This window comes from Pteronotus mesoamericanus, unplaced genomic scaffold, assembly GCF_021234165.1.
Source record: "Pteronotus mesoamericanus isolate MK-2021 breed Mesoamerican mustached bat unplaced genomic scaffold, CSHL_Meso_final scaffold_827, whole genome shotgun sequence".
NCBI lineage: Eukaryota > Metazoa > Chordata > Mammalia > Chiroptera > Mormoopidae > Pteronotus > Pteronotus mesoamericanus.
In genome coordinates, this window is record NW_026555327.1 from 278,490 (window position 1) to 298,304 (window position 19,815).

General features: G+C 57.1%; 3 protein-coding genes across 5 annotated transcripts; 2 read left to right on the forward strand and 1 right to left on the reverse strand.

Annotated features, from left to right (window-relative positions):
• Positions 1–872: 872 nt before the first annotated feature.
• Positions 873–3,927, reverse strand: TRIR (telomerase RNA component interacting RNase). Of its 2 annotated transcripts, XM_054563569.1 has the most exons (3): positions 3,563–3,927; positions 1,600–1,677; positions 873–1,305 (listed from the first exon to the last, which is right to left on the reverse strand). In XM_054563569.1, the coding sequence occupies exons 1-3, from the start codon at positions 3,899–3,901 to the stop codon at positions 1,198–1,200; spliced, it is 525 nt and encodes a 174-aa protein (XP_054419544.1). In that variant the 5' UTR covers positions 3,902–3,927; the 3' UTR covers positions 873–1,197. The 2 variants fall into 2 exon arrangements, with proteins under 2 accessions (XP_054419544.1, XP_054419545.1); XM_054563570.1 differs by lacking the exon at positions 873–1,305 and having other exon boundaries at positions 1,601–1,677; positions 3,586–3,927.
• Positions 3,928–5,332: 1,405 nt separating this feature from the next.
• On the forward strand, positions 5,333–11,262 carry GET3 (guided entry of tail-anchored proteins factor 3, ATPase). 2 transcript variants are annotated; one of them, XM_054563563.1, is made up of 7 exons: positions 5,333–5,503; positions 6,328–6,475; positions 9,037–9,185; positions 9,266–9,416; positions 10,187–10,294; positions 10,377–10,574; positions 10,902–11,262. In XM_054563563.1, the coding sequence occupies exons 1-7, from the start codon at positions 5,343–5,345 to the stop codon at positions 11,031–11,033; spliced, it is 1,047 nt and encodes a 348-aa protein (XP_054419538.1). In that variant the 5' UTR covers positions 5,333–5,342; the 3' UTR covers positions 11,034–11,262. The 2 variants fall into 2 exon arrangements, with proteins under 2 accessions (XP_054419538.1, XP_054419539.1); XM_054563564.1 differs by lacking the exon at positions 5,333–5,503 and adding an exon at positions 5,656–5,796.
• Positions 11,263–15,034: 3,772 nt separating this feature from the next.
• On the forward strand, positions 15,035–18,832 carry BEST2 (bestrophin 2). Its single transcript, XM_054563558.1, has 9 exons — positions 15,035–15,186; positions 15,329–15,423; positions 16,222–16,455; positions 16,585–16,739; positions 17,056–17,133; positions 17,297–17,449; positions 17,538–17,618; positions 17,815–17,969; positions 18,415–18,832. The coding sequence occupies exons 1-9, from the start codon at positions 15,035–15,037 to the stop codon at positions 18,830–18,832; spliced, it is 1,521 nt and encodes a 506-aa protein (XP_054419533.1).
• Positions 18,833–19,815: the final 983 nt, after the last annotated feature.

The window sequence follows — 19,815 nt, forward strand, 5'->3', positions numbered from 1 at the left end:
AGGCAGGGACAATCACAGCCTCCCTGGAAGGACTGGAAGTAGCTGGAAGGACAGAGCAGCCACAGTGGAATCCAGATCCCAGCCCTCCCCACCTCCACCTCTGCCAACAGCCCAGCACCCCAGCTCCCCAGCTCATGGCCCATCCTCCCGTCTCCCAGGTTCCACCCCAGCCCCACTTCAGCCAGGCAGATCCTGTTAAAATATAAAACACACTAGGTTGCTTCTTAGCTCAAAACCACCATAGGCTTCTTCTCACTAAGAGTGAAGTTCCAAGTTCTTGCCCTAACACACAAAGCTCTGTATTTAATCCACCCACCCCCCTCACTCACCTGGCTCCAATGATACAGGCGTCCTGGAAGTTCCACATAAGGGCCAGGCACTCTCCCTCCTGCCTTTTAACCGGCTGTTCCCTCTTCCTGGAACTCGTTTCCTCACCTCCCTCAGGTCCCTGGCCAGATGTCAGTGAAAACAGACACCCTTCCCCAGACTCTACCCTGTACTTCTTCCCAGGAACCTCCCAAAATGGCTTCCCCTTTTTGTCTGTTTCCTTCCACAAGGACAGGGAGCCATGGTGGTCTCTTCTGTGACCGCAGGGCCCAGCCCTGGCACACAGTAGGTACTCGGTGTCTGCTGAATGCCCAGCCCAATGAGATGTGAAGAGCCCCTGAACACGAGGAGCACCAGTGGGGATGCAGTCAGGGGTAGGGGGAATGGGTCCTGGGGAAGAGTCCAGGCCGGGCCTGCTGACAGGGTACACCCCCATCACTCACTCCTCTCGCCCCTCACCAGGCCAGATCCAGGCTTCGGTGAGCACAGCAAGGGAGGGTTAGGCTGGAAGGAGCGAAGAAAGCAAACCAATCACACAGCTCCGGCACTAAGTCAAGTTCTTTACTTCCCAGAAGTGATGGCTAAGGAGAGGAGGAAAGGGAGGGTAAGAAGAGGAAGACAGTAAGAGCCAGAGAGAGCGAGGAGGTGGGGAGAAAGGGGACAGTAAACCACTGTTCTATGAAGTCTCAGGAGGCAAGTGCTCAAGGTAAAAAAGAGTCCTGGAGGATCGTCCGCGGCTGCGGGAAGCATCTCGGTTTCCTTCTGTGTTTAAGTCCTTGGGGGGAAAGGCTGCCGCCACTGCCGCCGCATTAAATAGTTATGTACATCGCAGAGAGTCCCAGGCCATGGGCAGGCGGGGAAAGAAGGGGGTCATTTCACCAGGGGCCGAGTTTTATCATCATCGCCGCACTGGTGGGCTTTGTACTTTTTCACCTCTGCCATGTACTTGGCCCACGCGTCACCTTTACTTGTTAATACCTGTAGGGGCACGCAGGAGGTTGGAGAGGGAATGCCAGGGAGGCCAGAAACTGGGGTCAGGACTGTCCTGAGACAGCTGACCCACCCCCAGTGTCACCACCCCAGAGATCTGAGTTTGAGGTAAAAACATTCAGAGTCATTATCCGGGGACCTTGTTGAAAGCCCTCCTCCCCCACCCAGTACCCCCATTCCGAGGCCCAGATGCTGGACAGGGAGGGACAGGGCTGGTTAGCCAGGTGCAGAGGCTGGAAAGGAAAGGCCTCATGGGGAGCCCCCGACACCTAGCCTGCTCACCTCATCCTCCGTCTTCTGCTTCTTGGCTACTATTCCCGTCTTGAGGGCTAGTTTGTTCCCGCCTCTGCGCTTGCCCACCTGGGTGAAGGGACAGAAGACTGCAACGGTTACAGGAGCCGGGCCCGCCCTTGGCGGCGCTGAGGCCCACTATACCTTCCTAGCCCGGCCAGGTGGCCCGTCCCGACGCCACGCCCAGCTCCGCCAGCCGGCCAACCTGCGCAGCAATCAGAGAGGAGCACACGCGACTCTTAGCGCCTGCCCTGGGCCCATTATGCCCAGGTAGTCATGGGCCCCCAGGCGGCCCTCCCAGGGAGCGAGAAGAACCCCCACACCAGTGAGGCCGGGCTCATCCTCACTCTCCATGCTGAAGCCTCACCCTCCCCTAGCAGTGACCACACAGGCTTTTATGAAGCACTTACTGTACATCAAGCCCTGTGCCAAGTGCTTTGCGTGTTTCACCTCCTTTCACTTTGACAGTTACAACCATCCTAATTTTTTACATGAAAAAACATCTTTGAGAAGGAGAGGCCTGTACCCTCAGTCATGCTGGCAGCAAACAATGGAACTGAATTCAGGATCATGCGAGTCCAAGCCACAGAGCAGCATCCTTAACCACAAAGCAACACTGTGTCCCAGCACCTAAACTGGCCTGGCCTCTTTGAGGGTGCTTCCCCAACAGCCCTTCAATGAACCAATGAAAAAGGCAGGGATAACTACGGCTACTTCCACTCGAGACGGGGCACTTGGCTTCCACACCACTCTCACACCCACCCAGCTCCTGCCCCTTGTTCCCCTTCCTCAAACATAAGTCTCACTCTTGACTTTTGTCCTGGTCCCCCATCGGCTCCCACTGAATGATGTCTCCCTGTGGACTGCAACAAGCTCCACAATCATCATCCCATCGCCACTGCTCAACTCACGATTAAGTGACCTGCCCCGCTGGGACTAAGCTCATTTTTTGGTGGATGAAGAAACTCGTCCCCCGGTCTGTGAGTCTCAAAACTTTTTTCTTCACACTATGGGGACTTGATTTCAACACCAGAGACAAAACAAGCTCAGAGTGAGCAATCTATATAGATGTTATTTATTTAGTCTAAAATTCCTCAATCTTGCACTGATGACTTTTGGAGCTGCATCATTCTCTGCTGGAGAATTGGGGGTGGGGGCATGAGGAGGGCTGCCTTGTGCATTGCAAAGTACTGAACGACACCCCTGGTCTCCACTCAGATGTCAGTAGCACTCCCGCCCGCAGTCCTGACAACCAAAAATGTCTCCACACTTTGCAAATGGGAAGATCATCCCCAACTGAAAAAGACTGGTTCAACCCTATTTATAAGACAGGCCCCATACTAACTACTTTTCCAGGATGGCCTCAGTGAACTCTCATTACATCAGATGAGATGATGTCCATTTTTCCAAATACAAAAAAATTAAGGTAGGTAATCCCCACCGCTCCAAGAAAGCAGCGATCTTCTCTGCCATGTTCACCAGGGCCTATCCAACACCTACCACAATGCCCAGCACAAGGTAAGGTGTTCAATAAATAGACACACTGAACAAATGGGACTCAGGGAAGCCAAACAAATTTCCTAACGTACACAGTAAGAGGTCTGTGTCTCTAATCCAAACGTATCTTAGACTCTGGATTTTAACTTGCTCCCCTTCCTAATTGTAGTTGATAGTTTCGGTATTCACAGTTCCGGTACCACTCAAACAGGAATCCCTAGTATCCTGGTTTCCCCGTCCCCGGCTCTCGGTTCTCGCGAGCAGGCCAGGGGGCTCCCGAAGTTCGCCCCCAAACCTGTCTCGTCGGGAACCCAGGTTCCGCATCTTCAGCAGGGTGATCTGGATGCACCCCTCATCGTGACTGGAGGGTATCCTGGATCCCGATCCCCTCTCTTGGGCCCGATTCTCTCTGCCAAGGAAGGCCCTGGCGCCCGCCCCCACCCCCGCGGCTCCTTACGAAGCTGAGCGTGGGGCCCGGGCCGCCCTTCCTCTTCGGATCCCCAGGACCCGCGGCGGCGGCGGTAGCTGGTTGATCGGGTCGCGGCGGGCCTGGGGGCGGCTCCTCCTGCCGCTGCCGCTGCTCCTCCTCCATCTTCCGCTTGAACAGCTCGAGGAAGCTGCCGTCGTTGGCGAACAAGTTCACGCCGCCCGACACCGGGCTCGACACTTCTTCGTCCCCGCTCTCGGGCGATGTCCCGGGCCCCGACTCAGCCCATCGGCTCCCGCCGCCACCGCCCGCCGCGGGGCCCGCCGCCTCCCGGCCCGGAGGTTCCGCCCGTCTCCCTCGGGCAGCCATTTTGTCACCAGGTGCCGCGCAAAGAATTCTGGGAAGGCTGATCGGCCCCGCGCTTGGCGCCCGACTTGTCAGGTCCCGGGCAATGCATGCCGGGAAGAGCGGTCCGGCCCCTCAGCGTCCGCAGTGGGGGCGGCACCTAAGGGGCGGGGCGAAGAAGGGGTAAAATCTGGCGCAGAGAGAGGACCGGCGGGTTCAGAATTGGGGAAGCGTTTCGCCGACGTCGTCTCCCTAGAAATGGCTCCCCAGAGTGAGGTTTCCGCTTGGGACTGCGGTGGCATAGCTTTTCGGGACAAGAACCCCTTTCTTGGCGCCAGAGATAATCTCAGTGAGAAGTATCCCATCTCCTTTGAGGCTGTGTGCTCAACTGACACCTTGGAACATAGATCCTTAACTAGGTCTAGAGAGCCTGGATCCCCGAATCAGAAATGAGAGTGTTCTGGGTTGGGGTCCTGTCTCTGGAGCGGAGCTCTCATTTGGGATGCGGACACAGCTACCTCTGCGGAGTTGGAGTCCCCATCTGAGAATGAGGGCATTCTTTTATGGGCTAGAATACTCAGATGAAGCCGGGGATATTTCTAAACCGAAGTCTCCCAGTTTAAGAGTTAAGAATGTCCGCCAAGGGCCCCAGCTTGTAATTCTGCCCAGTGCAGAGGTTCAAACGGAATTATCTGGAGTCTCCCCTTCCATTGGAAGCAAACTGCACGGAGGTTTTTCAGGAATAGGGTCCCTTCCAAAACAAGGAGCGCCGTTGCAGGAGCAGTCCCTGTCCTGGTTTGACCAGCATGGGGGTTCAGGGAGCACTAGAGCAGGATCTGCGGACCTTGCTCACAACTGGAGTCGTTCTCCCTTTAGCCCACTCACAGCCCCAGGACCTGTGCTCAGCCAACTAAACAATTCGCCTAGGATTCGTTTGAGCCAGGCGGCTCACAGGAGACGGACTTGAAACGCTGTTGGGACCCAACTGGGAGAATAGGGGGTAAATGACCGACATTCGGTTGAGTCTATGGAGTCAAGCCAGGGAGAACCTCGGTTACAGCTTCACAGAGAGGGCCTGAACCACCGGGTGTTTGGCTGGTTGCTAAGGAAAGACTGGAGGCTACCGAGACGTCCGAGTGATTGGTGAAAGTAAAAAAAAAAAAAAAGATGTAGCCAGTGAAAAAAGAGCTGCAAGACTTAGGGCCCAATCAGCAAAGGGGAGTATTCTGGAACGTACCAACGTGTTAATTAGACAGGGGGATTCTTTGAGAAAACATAGTCGAGAGACCGACAAAGCAAACCCTAGAAAAGGAGAACACTGAGAATATAGCTTCTCTCGGCGCCTAAAATCAGAGTGTGAGTAAACTGACTCGGGCTACTAGCCCTGATGGAGATATGATAGGGAATTTCCCCTGCGGGTGCTTTGCGTAGTGCGCTCCGCTTGATCACGTGAGCCGGTTCCAAGATGGCGGCAGGGGTGGCCGGGTGGGGGGTTGAGACAGAAGAGTTCGAGGATGCACCTGATGTGGAGCCGCTAGAACCCACGCTTAGCAATATCATCGAGCAGCGTAGCCTTAAATGGATCTTCGTCGGGGGCAAGGGTGGTGTTGGCAAGACCACCTGCAGGTAAAGAGGCTGCGGCAGGGGCCGGGAAGACCGGTGGGATGTACCACTGGGCGAAGGGGAGTCCAGTGACCGGCTTTTCCACCCCGAGCTGGACACGGGGGCAGGGCCGGGGCCTTCTCGGTTGTACTCTCCTGAAGTTACCTGGAACAAATGGAAGCTACCTCCTGAATGCAGGCCTGGCAACCTCTGAGTTGGACCATCCGCGTTGGGGCTCAGGGACCGAACCACAGTGAACCCAGCGCACGGGGGCCAGGAGAGCACTTAGATGTCCCAATCAGCTGGACCATGCCAGAGTGAGCTCAGAGTAGGGGGAGAGGCACCGGGGCAAGCTATCCTAGTCTGGTGAACCTTGCTACAGTATGCCCACGTGGGGATGGGGTGGGGATGGCGTGGAAGAAAGGGGACAGGGCACGTGTTTAGACTATTCCATTAGGCCGGTAGGAGGGGGAGGGATCCCTGGGGCAAATTATCCTGGGCAAGTGGACTAAACTACCCTGAGTTTAGCAGAAGGTTCAGAGGACTCCTTAGCTTCACATTGAGGGGGTGCCAGGGACTCCCTTATCTATGCTGGGTGGACCGCTGGACCATGCCGCTCTGTGCCAGCAAAGAAATAGGCATCAGGCCAGACTGAACCTCACTACTCTAGCCAGGAAGAGGGGTAGTAGGTGAGGTCTAAGAGGGTCCCTCTGCAGGTACTGAGGCTTGATCCCACAATTACCCATATTCTCAAGGCCCCTACTTCTGGGCCCCACATCTCCCCATGCAGACCTAGAAAGTAGAGACTGATCCCTTACTCCCTGCCTTTTGACCTTTTCCTTGCCCAGCTGCAGCCTAGCAGTCCAGCTCTCCAAGGGGCGGGAGAGTGTTCTTATCATCTCCACGGACCCAGCCCACAACATCTCTGATGCATTTGACCAGAAGTTCTCCAAGGTGCCCACCAAGGTCAAAGGCTATGACAACCTCTTTGCCATGGTGAGTAGAGTAAGGCTCAGCTCCCCACTCTTGCAAAGGCCCATTCAGGCCTTTCCTGTGAACCTCTACCATCAACTACAGTGTCTTGCCTAGTCTACATTCTTTGTCTCTCCAGTTTCACGCCTTCTTCACCATACCCAGAGGGAAACGACTGAGGAATGCTTGTGGAGTGGAAAGGAAGCCAGAGTGACTGGAGCTTAGTGAGCAAGGGGCAGGAGATATCAGAGAGGTCAGTCAGAGCCACATGGTGTAGGACCTGGTAGGCTGCTGGGAGTAGTTTGGCTTTGATTTCAAGTTTAATAGGAAGCGGTTCATTTTGAGCAGAGCAGTGATACAGCTAAATTCATTTTTTCAAAATTCCCTGTGGCTGCCTTGCAGAGATTGGATTGTAAGCTGAGGCTGGAAGTAGGAAGACTAACAAGGAGCCTGAGGCAGTGGCCAGGCAACAGATGATGGCAGCCAAGATAACAGAGGAAGACTATTGGGGGGGAAATGTTTAGATTGGGATGTCTCAGGGCAGTAAAGCGATGTGACTGCTTGGTTGTAATGGATGAGGTAAAGAAACGAATTAAGTACATCTCTTAGTTGGCTCCTGAGCAGCTGGGATGGGAAAGACTAGGACAAGAGCAGGTTTAGAAGGGATAGATCAGGAATTCCATTTTGACTACAGTGAATCCAGGGTGCCCACTGGACATCCAAGTGTGGACATCAGGACGGTGGCTTAACACGTGAGCCTGGAACTCAGAGGAAGTTGACGCTGATTTGGGGGTCAGTGCCCCGAGGACGGTATTTAAAGCTGTGTAAGTGAAGGAGAATGGGAGAACAGAGGCCCAGAAACAATCTGAGAGCACATCAGCATTCAGAGTCCAGTAGTGAGGAAGGCCAAGAAGGAGCTACCAGGCGGGTGAGAGAGCCAGAGGGTATGGGCTCCTGGACTCCAGGAGGACAGAGGAACTTGGGCAGAAAGAGGTCATCCACTCCTGCAGGCATATCGCTCTTAAAGAGACTACCCTGGGAGTGGGGGGCAAAAGCCTGCCTGGAGTTCATGAGCCAAGAAGGCAGAGACAGTGATGACCCTGATGGGGGCTGAGAAAGGGGGTCATCACTGGAGGGAGGCAGAAGAGGGGGCTTCTTTTTTTTTTAGAAAGCAGAGGCGAGAGCATATTTGTTTGCTGATGCAAATGCTCCGGCAGGGAGCAACAAGTGATGTTGCAGGAGGGAATGAAGATGCCACAGAGCACTGTCCTTAGGTGGGAGCGAGCTCCATCCAGCGCTCAGACCCATGCCTCGGGCTCCTCCAGGGCCAGGGATGCGGAGGGAAGGCAGGGGGGCTGGGCATTTCCCTGGGAGGAGATAAGGGTGCTGATAGCCATGGTTTTTCTTTCTCTCTGAGGCCCAGGTCTCAGCAGAGAACCAGGAGACAATGGGACAGATGAGGTTTGAGGGGTAAGATGTGACATAAATACTCCCAAGGGTGGGCTGTCTGCCTGCTGAGCGCCTATGGGGGTTTGTGATCAGGAATGGGGAGCAAGGTGGGAATTATCTGTCAGGTGTGTTCCCCTGATGTTCAGCTCAGTGCGGCCACACCAGAGACCCAGAAATAACCAGGATGGGGATTTTGCCAACCACAGAAGGAAAGGGGCGTGTTTGTAGCAGCAGCCTATGGAGCCTGGGCTGGATGAGGTGCCGGGCAAGAGGGACACCGACAGTGAACTGGGGTCGGGGGAGGGGATGAGGTGGCTCAATTTAAATAACTGAGGCAGGAGGCAAAGAGGCTCAGGTCAGAATGGGGTATGTGAGCTCAGAGGTGATCCAGCGAATAGGAATAACCCATCAAGGGTGTAACTGGGTATGATGGGTAGGGTGATAGGTCGGCAAGCTCCATGCAGGGAAACGGACCTCTGAGGTCGGAGACAGGAACTTGATCACAGGACCCGTGAAGTCACGTAGAAGGATAGAGAATGAGGCATCAAGTCCAGGACAGGCCTGGGACACCAGGGATGGTCATACCTTTATAAATTCCACATCCATGTTGAGGACCTCCCGTGTATCAGACAGTTTCTGGTGCCCTCATGGGGCTGATATTCTGGTCGGGGAGACAGATGAGAAATGTGATGAGTAAGTCGATCGAGGAAAGTCTGCATGTTAAGGAGAAAGGAAGCGGGGCAGTGGGGGTTGCAGCTGTGCTGTTAGACGAGATGGGGAGGGAAGACTCACATCAGAGGGATACTCTGGAAGCAGTCAGGGGCCTGGGTGGGGGGAATGGCCAATGAAAGCCCTGCAGAGGGCTTTGGCTTCCCTCTGGGGACAGCGGTCACAATTTGCAATTTTCCACATGTTTTCGAAATAGTTTGACCCTTTGTGCAATCAGAAGACCTTGGTACCTAAGGGAAGGGGCCATGACACCTTGGGGGTCTCCCCAGCCTCTTCCTGGTGGGACCTGATGCAGGGCCGAGGTTGGGGCCTTTTACAGGCTCCCCTGGCCCTGGTGCCCCCTGGGTAAGAAAGCCCTGGGAGCCGCAGCAGCCTGAGTCTCAATTTCTTGCCACCCCCGCCCCCAGGAGATTGACCCCAGCCTCGGTGTGGCAGAGCTTCCTGACGAGTTCTTTGAGGAGGACAACATGCTGAGCATGGGCAAGAAGATGATGCAGGAAGCCATGAGCGCCTTCCCAGGCATCGACGAGGCCATGAGCTACGCAGAGGTCATGAGGTCAGGTCCAGCGGGCTAGTGCTGCCCGGGGCTGGGATGGAAGAAGGAGCACAGTGGGCCTGACCCTCATCTCCCTGCAGGCTGGTGAAGGGCATGAACTTCTCAGTGGTGGTGTTTGACACGGCGCCCACGGGCCACACGCTGAGACTGCTGAACTTCCCCACCATCGTGGAGCGGGGCCTAGGCCGCCTCATGCAGATCAAGAACCAGATCAGTCCCTTCATCTCACAGGCAGGCAGGGCCCCACGGCATCCAGGTCTCCCTTAGCGGGAGCCAGTTCCCAGGTCCCCAGATATGTGGTGGCAAAGGCCTTTTGCACACACAGCCCCTCTGGGTCCATGGTTCCTAATAGGTGGGATGGATCTTCATTATGGGAGGACTGTCCCCCCACTCCAGGGGACTTTGCATCCCCGCCCCCGCCTCCTAGATGCCCCAGATAGAGCTTGAAAGCATATATTTCACAGCTGGGTGGCCCAGGTTCAGATGCTTTGCACGCTAGTGTGACACAGCTGTGTGACAAAGTCACTTCATTACTCTAGGCTTCACCCTACTTGTGTAATGGAGAGCATGTGAGCGTTCCCTTTGCGTATTGTTAGCATGACAACTTGACAGACACACTTATACATGCATCCCACCCCCCAGGTGGTGTGTCTGGTGCCCTAGTGGGGACCTGTGCCTCAGGTAGTCTTATTTGTAGAGCACTTAACTCTGGGCCAGGCACTATTGTGAGCATGTGACATGTGTCGACTCATCTAGCATACCAGCTGTTGGAGGTAAGGTCTGCACATGGGGAAACGAAGCCTTCAGGAGGTCAAGCCACCTGGCACGGTCCCCCAGAAGAGGCAGAGCTGGGATCTGACCCCTGTGGTCTGCTCAGGGGCTCACACCTTTAACTGCTGGGAGGTGTTAGGAGCCATCCACTCCGGGTGTTTAGGAAGCCCCCAACCCAGATGTAGGACTGCCCCAGGTAAGCCTCGAGCCCTCCCGTGTCCTTCCCCCAGATGTGCAACATGCTGGGCCTAGGGGATATGAACGCGGACCAGCTGGCCTCCAAGCTGGAAGAGACGCTGCCTGTCATTCGCTCCGTCAGTGAGCAGTTCAAGGACCCTGTGAGTCATGGGCCAGCGAGAGGCTTCGGGGACAGGGACAGGGTAGCACCTGGCCCTCACTGTCCTCTCTCACACCCTGTAGGAGCAGACGACTTTCATCTGCGTGTGCATCGCCGAGTTCCTGTCCCTGTATGAGACAGAGCGGCTGATCCAGGAGCTGGCCAAGTGCAAGATTGACACACACAACATCATTGTCAACCAGCTTGTCTTCCCGGACCCCGAGAAGCCCTGCAAGATGTGTGAGGCCCGCCACAAGATCCAGGCCAAGTACCTGGACCAGGTGTGCATGCCCAGCTGCCCACCCAGCCCTCAAACCTCTGATCCTGGCAGTGGGCGCCTGGCCCGGCCCAGCCACAGCACGGCCAGCCATTTACTCTGTGCTCTTTTTCCTTCATCCAACCTCTGACCTCTGCCCCAGCCTCCTGCCCTTCACCCTTACTTCAGACCTTTCCCTTTAGTTCTGGCCCTGGAGGACTGTGGCTAGCCTGGCCTCGGAGACCTCTGACCCTGGGGGACCCCAGCCTAACCCCCTCAGGCGACCCATATTCTGTCCCGGCCCTGCATCCAGCCCCCTGACCACTGCCCTCTGCCCCTGCCCCGGCCACAGATGGAGGACCTGTACGAAGACTTCCACATTGTGAAGCTGCCTTTGCTGCCCCATGAGGTGCGTGGGGCGGACAAAGTCAACACCTTCTCTGCCCTCCTCCTGGAGCCCTACAAGCCGCCCAGCGCCCAGTAGCACTGCTGCCAGTCCCAGCCGCTACCATTTCCACCCGCCCTCCACCCCACCGGGGCAGAGTTTGCACAAAGTCCCCCCATAGTACAGGGGGAGCCACTTGGGAGGTGGGAGACGGGGAGGGGGTCTGTTCCCCCTGGTGGGGCTTGGGAGGCTGTCGCTGCCCCCCACCTCTCCCCGCCTCTTACTCCCCAATAAAATTATCTTAAACTACTGTGGATATTGATAAAAAGGTTCGGGAATCTGCACCTCTGTGTAGAGTTGCACAGGTTGTACATTATACAAGAATGTCACATTTAAAGGGGCACAGTGACAGTTGACCTAACAAAGGTGTGTTTTATAGCAATTTTGGAAGGTGGGTGTCTTCAGTAAGAGGGTGATTTTTGTAGTGTTCTGTTGGTGGGGGTGTCCCTGCCATAATGCATAGAGTGGAAGTTGGGCATATATCCCCTCCCTTTGAGGCTCAGAGCGTGGGAACCAGGAGGCCTCTTGGAGAGCCCCAGGCTGGTGGGGAGCGGATTAGGCCGGCAGTGGCCCAGCACTGCCTGCTGTTTGGTTTTGAAATTAGTGGGCTCCCTGGACAGAGGCTGGGCTGGCCAGACTGGGGATTAACAGTCCCCACCCCCCAATTCCGGCCCCCTGCGGGGTGACAGCAGCTCCTCCCAGCACAGCTACACCCGGGTAAAGATTAGGGAACAGGATAGCAGAGGACACAGGCCAGAGGGACCCCTGAAGTCTTGCTCTACCTGTAGAGTCATCCCGGTGTCCTGTTTCTTACAGTTTGAGCTTCGTCCCTAAAATGGAGACAACTACGGCCATTCACGGGGCCCTGGAACAGAGTCCCCTGACCCTTGACTAGTCAATACAGCAGCCTGGAAGGCACCCGCTGGGCCCCCTTATCCCATTCACTCCCTGCTTTGCCACTGCCCGGACAGCCACAGTCCTCCCCACCTGGGAGACCCAGGACTGGGGAAGACCTCCAGCGTTTGGCGGTCCCAAGCCAGAGCTGTTGGGTGGGTGGGCAGGAGGAAAAAAATGGACAAGCGGTGTCTGAGAACACATATGAGTCAGGAAGTGGTGTTCAAACTGCACGCCCAGGGTCTGGGTGTGTCAGGGTGTGCGTGCATGTAAGGGGAACCCAGCCACGAGCCCAGACGTGTCCTTGACTCGATTGCACTGGGTGTGCACAAGCGGGTGTGGGCACGTCCAGGTGGCACTGTAAACAAACACGGTGATGCAGCCTGGGACAAAGACCCCAGGCTCCCAGCTGAAGCACCTGGATTCACGTCCCAGCTGGGCACTGAAAGGGCTGTGTCGTTGCAGCCTGTGTCCCAGGCAGTGGGAGTGACGAGCACCAATTTCAAAAGCCTGCTTGTAAGGAATCAATGAGACGAAATAAGTAACCTCTTTATGACAGCACCAGGCATTCACCTGCCAGAGTGTGTGTTATTTGTTGTTATATTTAAGCATGTGAACTAGCTTGGGCAACCTGCCCCTCGCCCAGCAGGGGTCTGGCGGCCAGAAGTGTGTGGGGACACTGTGAACTGGAAGAGGGGATGAGCACAGGGAGGCGGGGAGAGGGGTCACTGCCGTGTGGATAAAGATACACCCTAGAGAGTAGGGGCCTCTGGTCAGGAATAGAGCCCCATCAACCTGAAGCCTGTCCCCTTCCCGGAGCGCACAGTTAGCAGTGCCAGCCCTCATCCACTTTTATTGGCTGTCCAGCAGCTGGACAGCAGGGGAGCGGGTTTGAGGTGGCCAGCCTGGGCCGGTTCCTAATTACCCCAGGTGGGGCGGGCAACTGCCAGCCTTGGAACATAGCATCCTGGCTGGCAGGGCTTCTGGGTGGGGCCACAGAAAGACATCTGCACTCCCAGCACACAGGGTGGACTCCTGAGCCTCCACCGCTCCCACACCAGGCTGCGTGTTTGAAGAATGGGATAGGGAAGCTGTTTGTGCCAGGCTGGGAGTGCCCCCTTTGTGGGCGTCTCTGTGAAGGGTTAATGTCTCTCGTCCATCCATGCGAAATGTGGGGACAAGTTTTGGGTCCCCAGGCTTGTGTGTTCGTGGCACACAAGCTCATGTGAGCAGGTCTGAGCTCTGCGGCGTCTGCAGGGGAGGGGTGTGCCTGCACACCGCAATGTGGGGGCAAGGGGAGGGGCGTCTCATCAACATGCAGGTGCAGGGGAGTTTCGTGAGGGGTTGTGAATGGGATCCCCATCTGGATGTGCCCCTCAAAGTCTGCGGGACTGTTGAGGAGGGGTCACTGTTGTATGACTGTGTCCTTGTGACACCGATGGACCTAAGGAACCCCAGGAGCGTGTGCAGTTGCGTAGGGCGGCATTCCCATACCTGCTGTGTGACCATGGGTGGACCTCTGTGCAGGGAAGATCAGGAATAAATGCACGCGACCACCCTCTGTGGGATGCTGTGCACCTGTGTGTGTGACGGCTTTCTGGGCTCTGTGTGGGGTCTGTGCCTAGCTGATTGTGTGATTTCAAACGTGTCTTTGTTACATGGTGTTATCAGGAGGGAATGCTGGGCCCTTGGACCCCTGCCCACATGTTCCTGGGTGGCTGGGAGCCTGCTGGGTTAGGGTCCATCTGCCTTGTACCTGAATGTTGGAGGGGGTAGAGCTAGGTGACTTTTGTGACTTTGTGACACTACCTACTGCTCTCTGGGTCACCGTGGTGGTGTGTCAGTGTTGAGGACGGCTGAATTTGTGCCTGGGACTATGGTGTATGTTTCTAAGTACATCTTTGTGGAGTATATGATTACAAGTGACTGTCGAGTGAACCAGCCCCACTGAGCTCTGTGTGTGTGTGTGTGTGTGCGCGCGCGCACGCACGTGTGTGTGGGTAAGACTAGGAAGGACACAGTGCCTGCCCCCTCCCCCAGCTCTAGTTCTAAGATCCCTTGAAACTGCCAGTGACTGCCAGGAAGAGAACTGGGAGGAGCAAGGAAGGCCTGGGTGGATTTCTCCCCCTGCTCCAGGTAACAAACTGGCCAGACTTCTCCCAAGTTCTGAGGCTGCAGCTCAGGGGGGAGGGCCAGGGAGGGACCATCCACGCCCATTCCTCAGCCCCCTCCCACCTCAGGGTCTGGCGTCAGCCCCACCCAACGCTGAAGCCACCTGCCCATCTTGTCCCTGTCCCCGAGTGTCCTGCAACTGCCATCAGGTGAGAAGGGCCCAGGGAAATAGGGGACTCTGAGGACAGGTGAGCCTGTGGACAGGAATCAGGCAGGAAGCCATCAAATCCTCAGCGTATGGAGTGGAGAGCTTGGAAGGTTGGACAATGAACAGAGGAAAAGTCAAGGTGGACCCAGGCGAAGGGGAAGAATATGAAGTGGGGAGGGTGGATAGGCTGGGGCAGCTGCGCAGGAAAGGGGCTCACTTGAGGGAGGGGGCGGCGGGAGGGGAACTGGGGGCCTGAGACTTGAGAATAGCGCTTTGTAGGGTTTTGAAAGAGAGTGCAGGGGTGGAGGAAGGGCAGAGACTGGAAGCTAGGGGTGTGGGGGGAGACCGAGGTGGGATATGAGAGAGAGGAATGGGGTGGGGAGCAGTCAGAGCCCTGAAAATCTAGAAACGGAGGCACTGGGGACTCGGGGAGCCGAGGAGGTTGTAGATGGAGCCCAGACGATGTGGATGGGTTGGGACAGAAGACACCTAGGTTAGCTCAAGGGTTTGGGAGGTAGGGGCTGGTCAGGGGGTGCTGAGGAGGTAGGCACAAGGTGCGCAGAACAACAAGGGTCCAGAAAGGGGGTGGCCGGCAGGAGAAGGCGTGGGGAGGCCCAGCAGCTGGGGTGGGACTGAGCAAGGCAGGAGGGGACTGGGCTGAGGAGGCGGCTGGGCAGGGAGGGAACACTGAGCTGAGTCACCCGGTAACTGTCTCTCCACCACCGCCCGCAGCCCCCAGCCCCTCCCTCCAGGCCCCCTGTTCCTGGGTCCCAGGCGGGGGTCGATCTGGCCTCACTTCCCCCGACCCGACCAGCCCGGTGCCGCGATGACTGTCACCTACACAGCGCGCGTGGCCAACGCGCGCTTTGGCGGCTTCTCGCAGCTGCTGCTGCTGTGGCGCGGCAGCATCTACAAACTCCTGTGGCGGGAGCTGCTCTGTTTCCTCGGGCTCTACATGGCGCTAAGCGCTGCCTATCGGTGAGGCGGCGGCGGGTTGGGGAGCGCGGGGTCCGGGCGGCCGGGAAGGGGCCCGGGTGCGCCTGGGACGGGGCACCGGCAGGGACTGGCGGCGGGGGCGGGGGCGAGGGAGCTCGCGGGTGACGCGCCCCCCTCCCTGCAGCTTCGTGCTGACCGAAGGGCAGAAGCGCTACTTTGAGAAGCTCGTCATCTACTGCGACCAGTACGCCAGTCTCATCCCCCTCTCCTTCGTGCTCGGTGTGTTCGCGCTCCCGAGCTGCCCCATTCCTCCGACAGGAGATGCCCATTCGTGCCTTTTGGAGATGCCCCCATGCGTGCCCCTCTGAGACCCCCCAAGTCCAGCCCCACAGGCCCCATTTCTGCGTCCTCTATGCCAGGTGTGGCCCCTGGGCTGTCACCTGGTTACAGTGCCCCTTTGAGAGAGTTCCGTGTCACCCATATGTTTATTCCTGGGCACCTCAGGGACTCCTACCTGTGTCTGCATAAGATTACTAGTGCCCCCCGCCCCCGCCCCATGTCCTGGGCTTCAGGGACAGGACCTTCTCCAGGGACCTCACACGAATCCGCCCTCTCAAGTCCAGCCTAGGAATCATTTCTCTGACAAGTCCTGGCCCCCAGCCTCCTTCCCGCTGTTCTCTGCCCACATGGATGGCGGACCAGCCTACTCCAGAATCCTTGACCTAGATCCTGTGCCCAACCCCCTCCCATATCTCTGGCTCAGGGGCTCCCTGTGGCCACAGTGCAAACCTGCCCAAGGGCCCTGTGTCTCTGCCTCCATAGAGGAATCCCAACCCCCTGCCCCCGCCCATCCCAGGTGACTTCCTAGTAGCCTCAGTAACCCAGGCTGCTCCAGCAACTCTGACCTCAGGACGAGACCCTCTAGTCCCAGGCCCAAGTGGCCCCATGTGGTCAGAGTGACCAGCCTTCCCTGTGTCCCTGATGCAGAATCTATTTCATTCCTCATCCCACGACCTGGGCCCCCAAAGCCCTGGCCCTAGTGTCCCCACTGAGCCCTCCATTCCTGGCTCTGCGCAGGCTTCTACGTGAACCTGGTGGTACACCGCTGGTGGAACCAGTACCTCTGCATGCCGCTGCCCGACCCCCTTATGTGCATAGTATCCGGAACGGTGCACGGGCGCGACGAGCGTGGCCGCCTCTACCGGCGCACGCTCATGCGCTACGCAGGGCTCACCGCAGTGCTCATCCTGCGCTCGGTCAGCACCGCGGTCTTCAAGCGCTTCCCCACCATAGACCACGTGGTGGAGGCTGGTGAGACCCCGCTGGAAGTGGGCGGGGCGGGGGGCGGGCGGGAGAGGGCAGAACCATGACAGGAGGGCAGGGCGAGTGACCCCAGTAAGGACAGAAAGGCGGGAGAGTGACCCCCCGACTTCACTTCAGGGTTTATGACCCGCGAAGAGCACAAGAAGTTCGAGAATCTGAACTCACCCTACAACAAGTACTGGGTGCCCTGCGTCTGGTTCTCTAACCTGGCAGCACAGGCCAGGCGCGAGGGCCGCATCCGCGACAACAGCGCCCTGAAACTGCTGCTTGAGGTGAGCTCGCCAGCGTGTTATTCATACAAAATACTGGAGAAATTGTACCCACCCTCCTGGAATTGCATCAGGCGATGGCCTGCCACGTGCCTTCCACGGGCTGATTCGAAACACCCTTACCTATCAGCCCCGAGGTGCACATCTCTCTCTATGGGGCCCCCACCCTAGGTGTACAGTCACCCCTAAGTAATCTGGGAGTTCTCAGAAGCCATCACCTTCCACCAGGTGGCCAGTCACCTCTGTCCCAAGTACCCACACTTAATCCCCATGTGTGAGCTAGCAAGTCAGGCCCTTTCATTCCTTGTATCCGCCCCAGGAGCTGACTGTGTTTCGGGGCAAGTGTTCCATGCTCTTTCACTATGACTGGATAAGCGTGCCGCTTGTCTACACCCAGGTAACCCCACCGTGCGCGTCAAATCCACCGTCAGATGCACTGGGTTTAAGGGGGAACTGAGGGCCAGTTAAGACCCCATCACCATGGCTCCCTGTCCGGGCCCTGGTCTCCCCACAACCCCTGAGGCTGGAAGCGCCCTGACTGGGCAGCCACCCTCCCCCAGGTGGTGACCATCGCGGTGTACAGTTACTTCCTGGCCTGCCTCATCGGTCGCCAGTTCCTAGACCCTGCGCAGGGTTACAAAGACCACAACCTTGATCTGTTTGTGCCAGTGTTCACTCTGCTGCAGTTCTTCTTCTATGCCGGCTGGCTTAAGGTGTGTGCCCACATCCACCAGGCCGGACTCGGGAGTGGGACGGGCAGGGGACCTCAGGTCTCTGCTTACCTCCCTCCTCCCTACTAAGGTGGCAGAGCAGCTCATCAACCCCTTTGGAGAGGACGACGACGATTTTGAGACCAACTTTCTCATCGACCGCAACTTCCAGGTGAGACTCACTTGCAACCACCCCCTGGCTTCCAAAGTGGCCCGGGCCCCAACCGTTTCAAGACCTGCCCAGACCTTGCCTCTGAGTCATCCTTCTCTCTTTGGTATCACACTCCTACCCATCCTGAGGGGTCCATCCCACAGTGCCCACACTTTGCTACCCCTCCCCCCACCTAGCCTGCTGTCCACATCTGCAGGTGTCAATGCTGGCTGTGGACGAGATGTACGACGACCTGGCCATGCTGGAGAAAGACGTGTACTGGGACACGGCAGAGGCTCGGGCCCCCTACACCGCGGCCACGGCCTTCCAGAGACAGCAGCCTTCCTTCCAGGGCTCCACCTTTGACATCACGTGAGCCAGCAGGGTGGGTGGGGCCTCTTGGGGCAAGGCTTATGGCTCTGCAGGGAATTGAGGAGGGCAACGGGGTACCACAACAGGGCTAAGGGCTAGACTCTGGAGATCTGGGCTTAACAGCTAAGGTCTATGAGGAGAGGGATTGGGGCCAAGGTCTGGGACCAGGCCACTAACTGGGGTCAGAGCTAAGGGCTAAGGTGTATGAATCCTGGACAGTTGGCCAGAGGTGATACGATGCCACAACTAAGGCTTTGAAGCCTAAGTTTGAGACGAGCCAGAGCCAGGGGATAAGGCCAGGCCCTCTGGTAAGGGGTCAAAGTCTTTTGGGGTAGGTGAGACAAACGGGTGGGTGGAGTCAGGAAAAGCAGCGGGCCTCAGTCCCAGCTCTTTCAACCAAGGAGAGGGGCGAGGTCGCAGTGCTGACCTGCTGTCCGTGCCGCAGGCTGGCCAAGGAGGACATGCAATTCCAGCGGCCAGATGGCGTGGACATGCCACTGGGCGAGGCGCCTAGTGACTTCTTACAGCGCCTCCTTCCAGTAGGCCCAGGCATGGCCACAGGAGGCCTGCTGGGCCGGCGACTGTCCTTGCTACGCCGCAAGAACAGCTGCGTGTCAGAGGCATCCACGGCTGCCAGCTGCACGAGCGCCCCAGATGGCGCAGCCTCGGAGTGCGGCTGTGGGGACCTTCTACTGGACCCCAGCCTTCGAGAGCCGGACCCTGAGCCACCCACTGGGCCTGAGCCGCCAGCACCCGCGGCTGCCAATGAGCCCTTCATCACAGTGTCTATGCCAGCACCCCGAGGGCCGGCTCCGCCCTGGCTGCCCAGCCCCATTGGTGAGGAGGAGGAGAGTCTCGCCTGAGGCTGTCGGGCCCAGGATCCTCAGGAACAGGGAACCAAGACCCACACCACACACAGGCAGCGGTCAGTATCTGCATAAGCCGCGAGCGGATTTCACCTGCTGGCTTTTGACTGGCTCCTGCCACCTGTGCTCCTGCCTTCAAATCTGTCCTGCATCTGCTGTGGGCCAGGCACTGGGCTAAGGGCAGGGGAATTCCTCCAGCTGCTGATCAGCCCGTCGGGCCCACCAGCTCTACTTCCCACCCACCACTGCCTGAGAGGCCTCCTGCAGTGTGTCCTGCCTTTATTCTTCCTCTAAAATGGGATGTGAGTGCCTACATCTTTGAGTTGTGAGGATGGTAGTGGAATTGTAGCTTTAAAGTGTTTAGTACATAATAGGTGCCCAATAAAATGTTAGTGGTTTCTACTCAAATGTTGTTAGCCTGACTTTTCCTGCCAGGCATTATGCTAAGTCAGATCTGAGAAATGTTCCAGGTTATCTCATGATGGCCTAACACTCCTTCCCAAACTCTGCCCTCTGAAATGGCCCCGTCGGTGTGCACAGCTTTACTCGCTCATCAGCGTACCAGTCAGTCCCAGGACCGCAGCTTCCTCCTGCTAGCAACCTCCCCACCCCAAATCCCTGAACTTTCAGACACACTTTCAGTGCTCCCGGTCATAATTCAATTACGTGCCAATGACTCCTGTATTTAGAAGTCCAGCCAGGACCCCTCGCCTGATTCTGGACCCATGGATCCAACTGTCTTCTTAATGTCTCCATGTGTGGACCTCCCAGGCATCGGAACATAACAGATCCCTGAACCAGTTCCCTATTGGCTCCCCAACCTCCCTCTGTTGGCTTTGTCTTTCCAAATCATGAGGCCAAAACTCGGAGACATCAACTCCTCACTTTCTCTCACCCCCCGTCCACATCAACCCAGCAGCAAATCCCATCAGCTTGGTCTTCAAATTGTATCCAGATTCCAACTATTCCCCCTTCCTCTA

Excerpts from the sequence above, each read along its gene's own strand:
- TRIR (XM_054563569.1), bottom strand. The coding sequence starts at position 3,901 with ATGGCTGCCCGAGGGAGACGGGCGGAACCTCCGGGCCGGGAGGCGGCG. Across the intron at positions 1,678-3,562 it reads CGGGCCCCACGCTCAGCTTC|GTGGGCAAGCGCAGAGGCGG; the intron begins GTAAGGAGCCGC and ends CCCTTCACCCAG. Across the intron at positions 1,306-1,599 it reads AGCAGAAGACGGAGGATGAG|GTATTAACAAGTAAAGGTGA; the intron begins GTGAGCAGGCTA and ends GTGCCCCTACAG.
- GET3 (XM_054563563.1), top strand. The coding sequence starts at position 5,343 with ATGGCGGCAGGGGTGGCCGGGTGGGGGGTTGAGACAGAAGAGTTCGAG. Across the intron at positions 10,295-10,376 it reads GTGAGCAGTTCAAGGACCCT|GAGCAGACGACTTTCATCTG; the intron begins GTGAGTCATGGG and ends CACACCCTGTAG. Across the intron at positions 10,575-10,901 it reads AGGCCAAGTACCTGGACCAG|ATGGAGGACCTGTACGAAGA; the intron begins GTGTGCATGCCC and ends CCCCGGCCACAG.
- BEST2 (XM_054563558.1), top strand. The coding sequence starts at position 15,035 with ATGACTGTCACCTACACAGCGCGCGTGGCCAACGCGCGCTTTGGCGGC. Across the intron at positions 15,424-16,221 it reads CCCCCTCTCCTTCGTGCTCG|GCTTCTACGTGAACCTGGTG; the intron begins GTGTGTTCGCGC and ends GGCTCTGCGCAG. Across the intron at positions 16,456-16,584 it reads AGACCACGTGGTGGAGGCTG|GGTTTATGACCCGCGAAGAG; the intron begins GTGAGACCCCGC and ends ACTTCACTTCAG.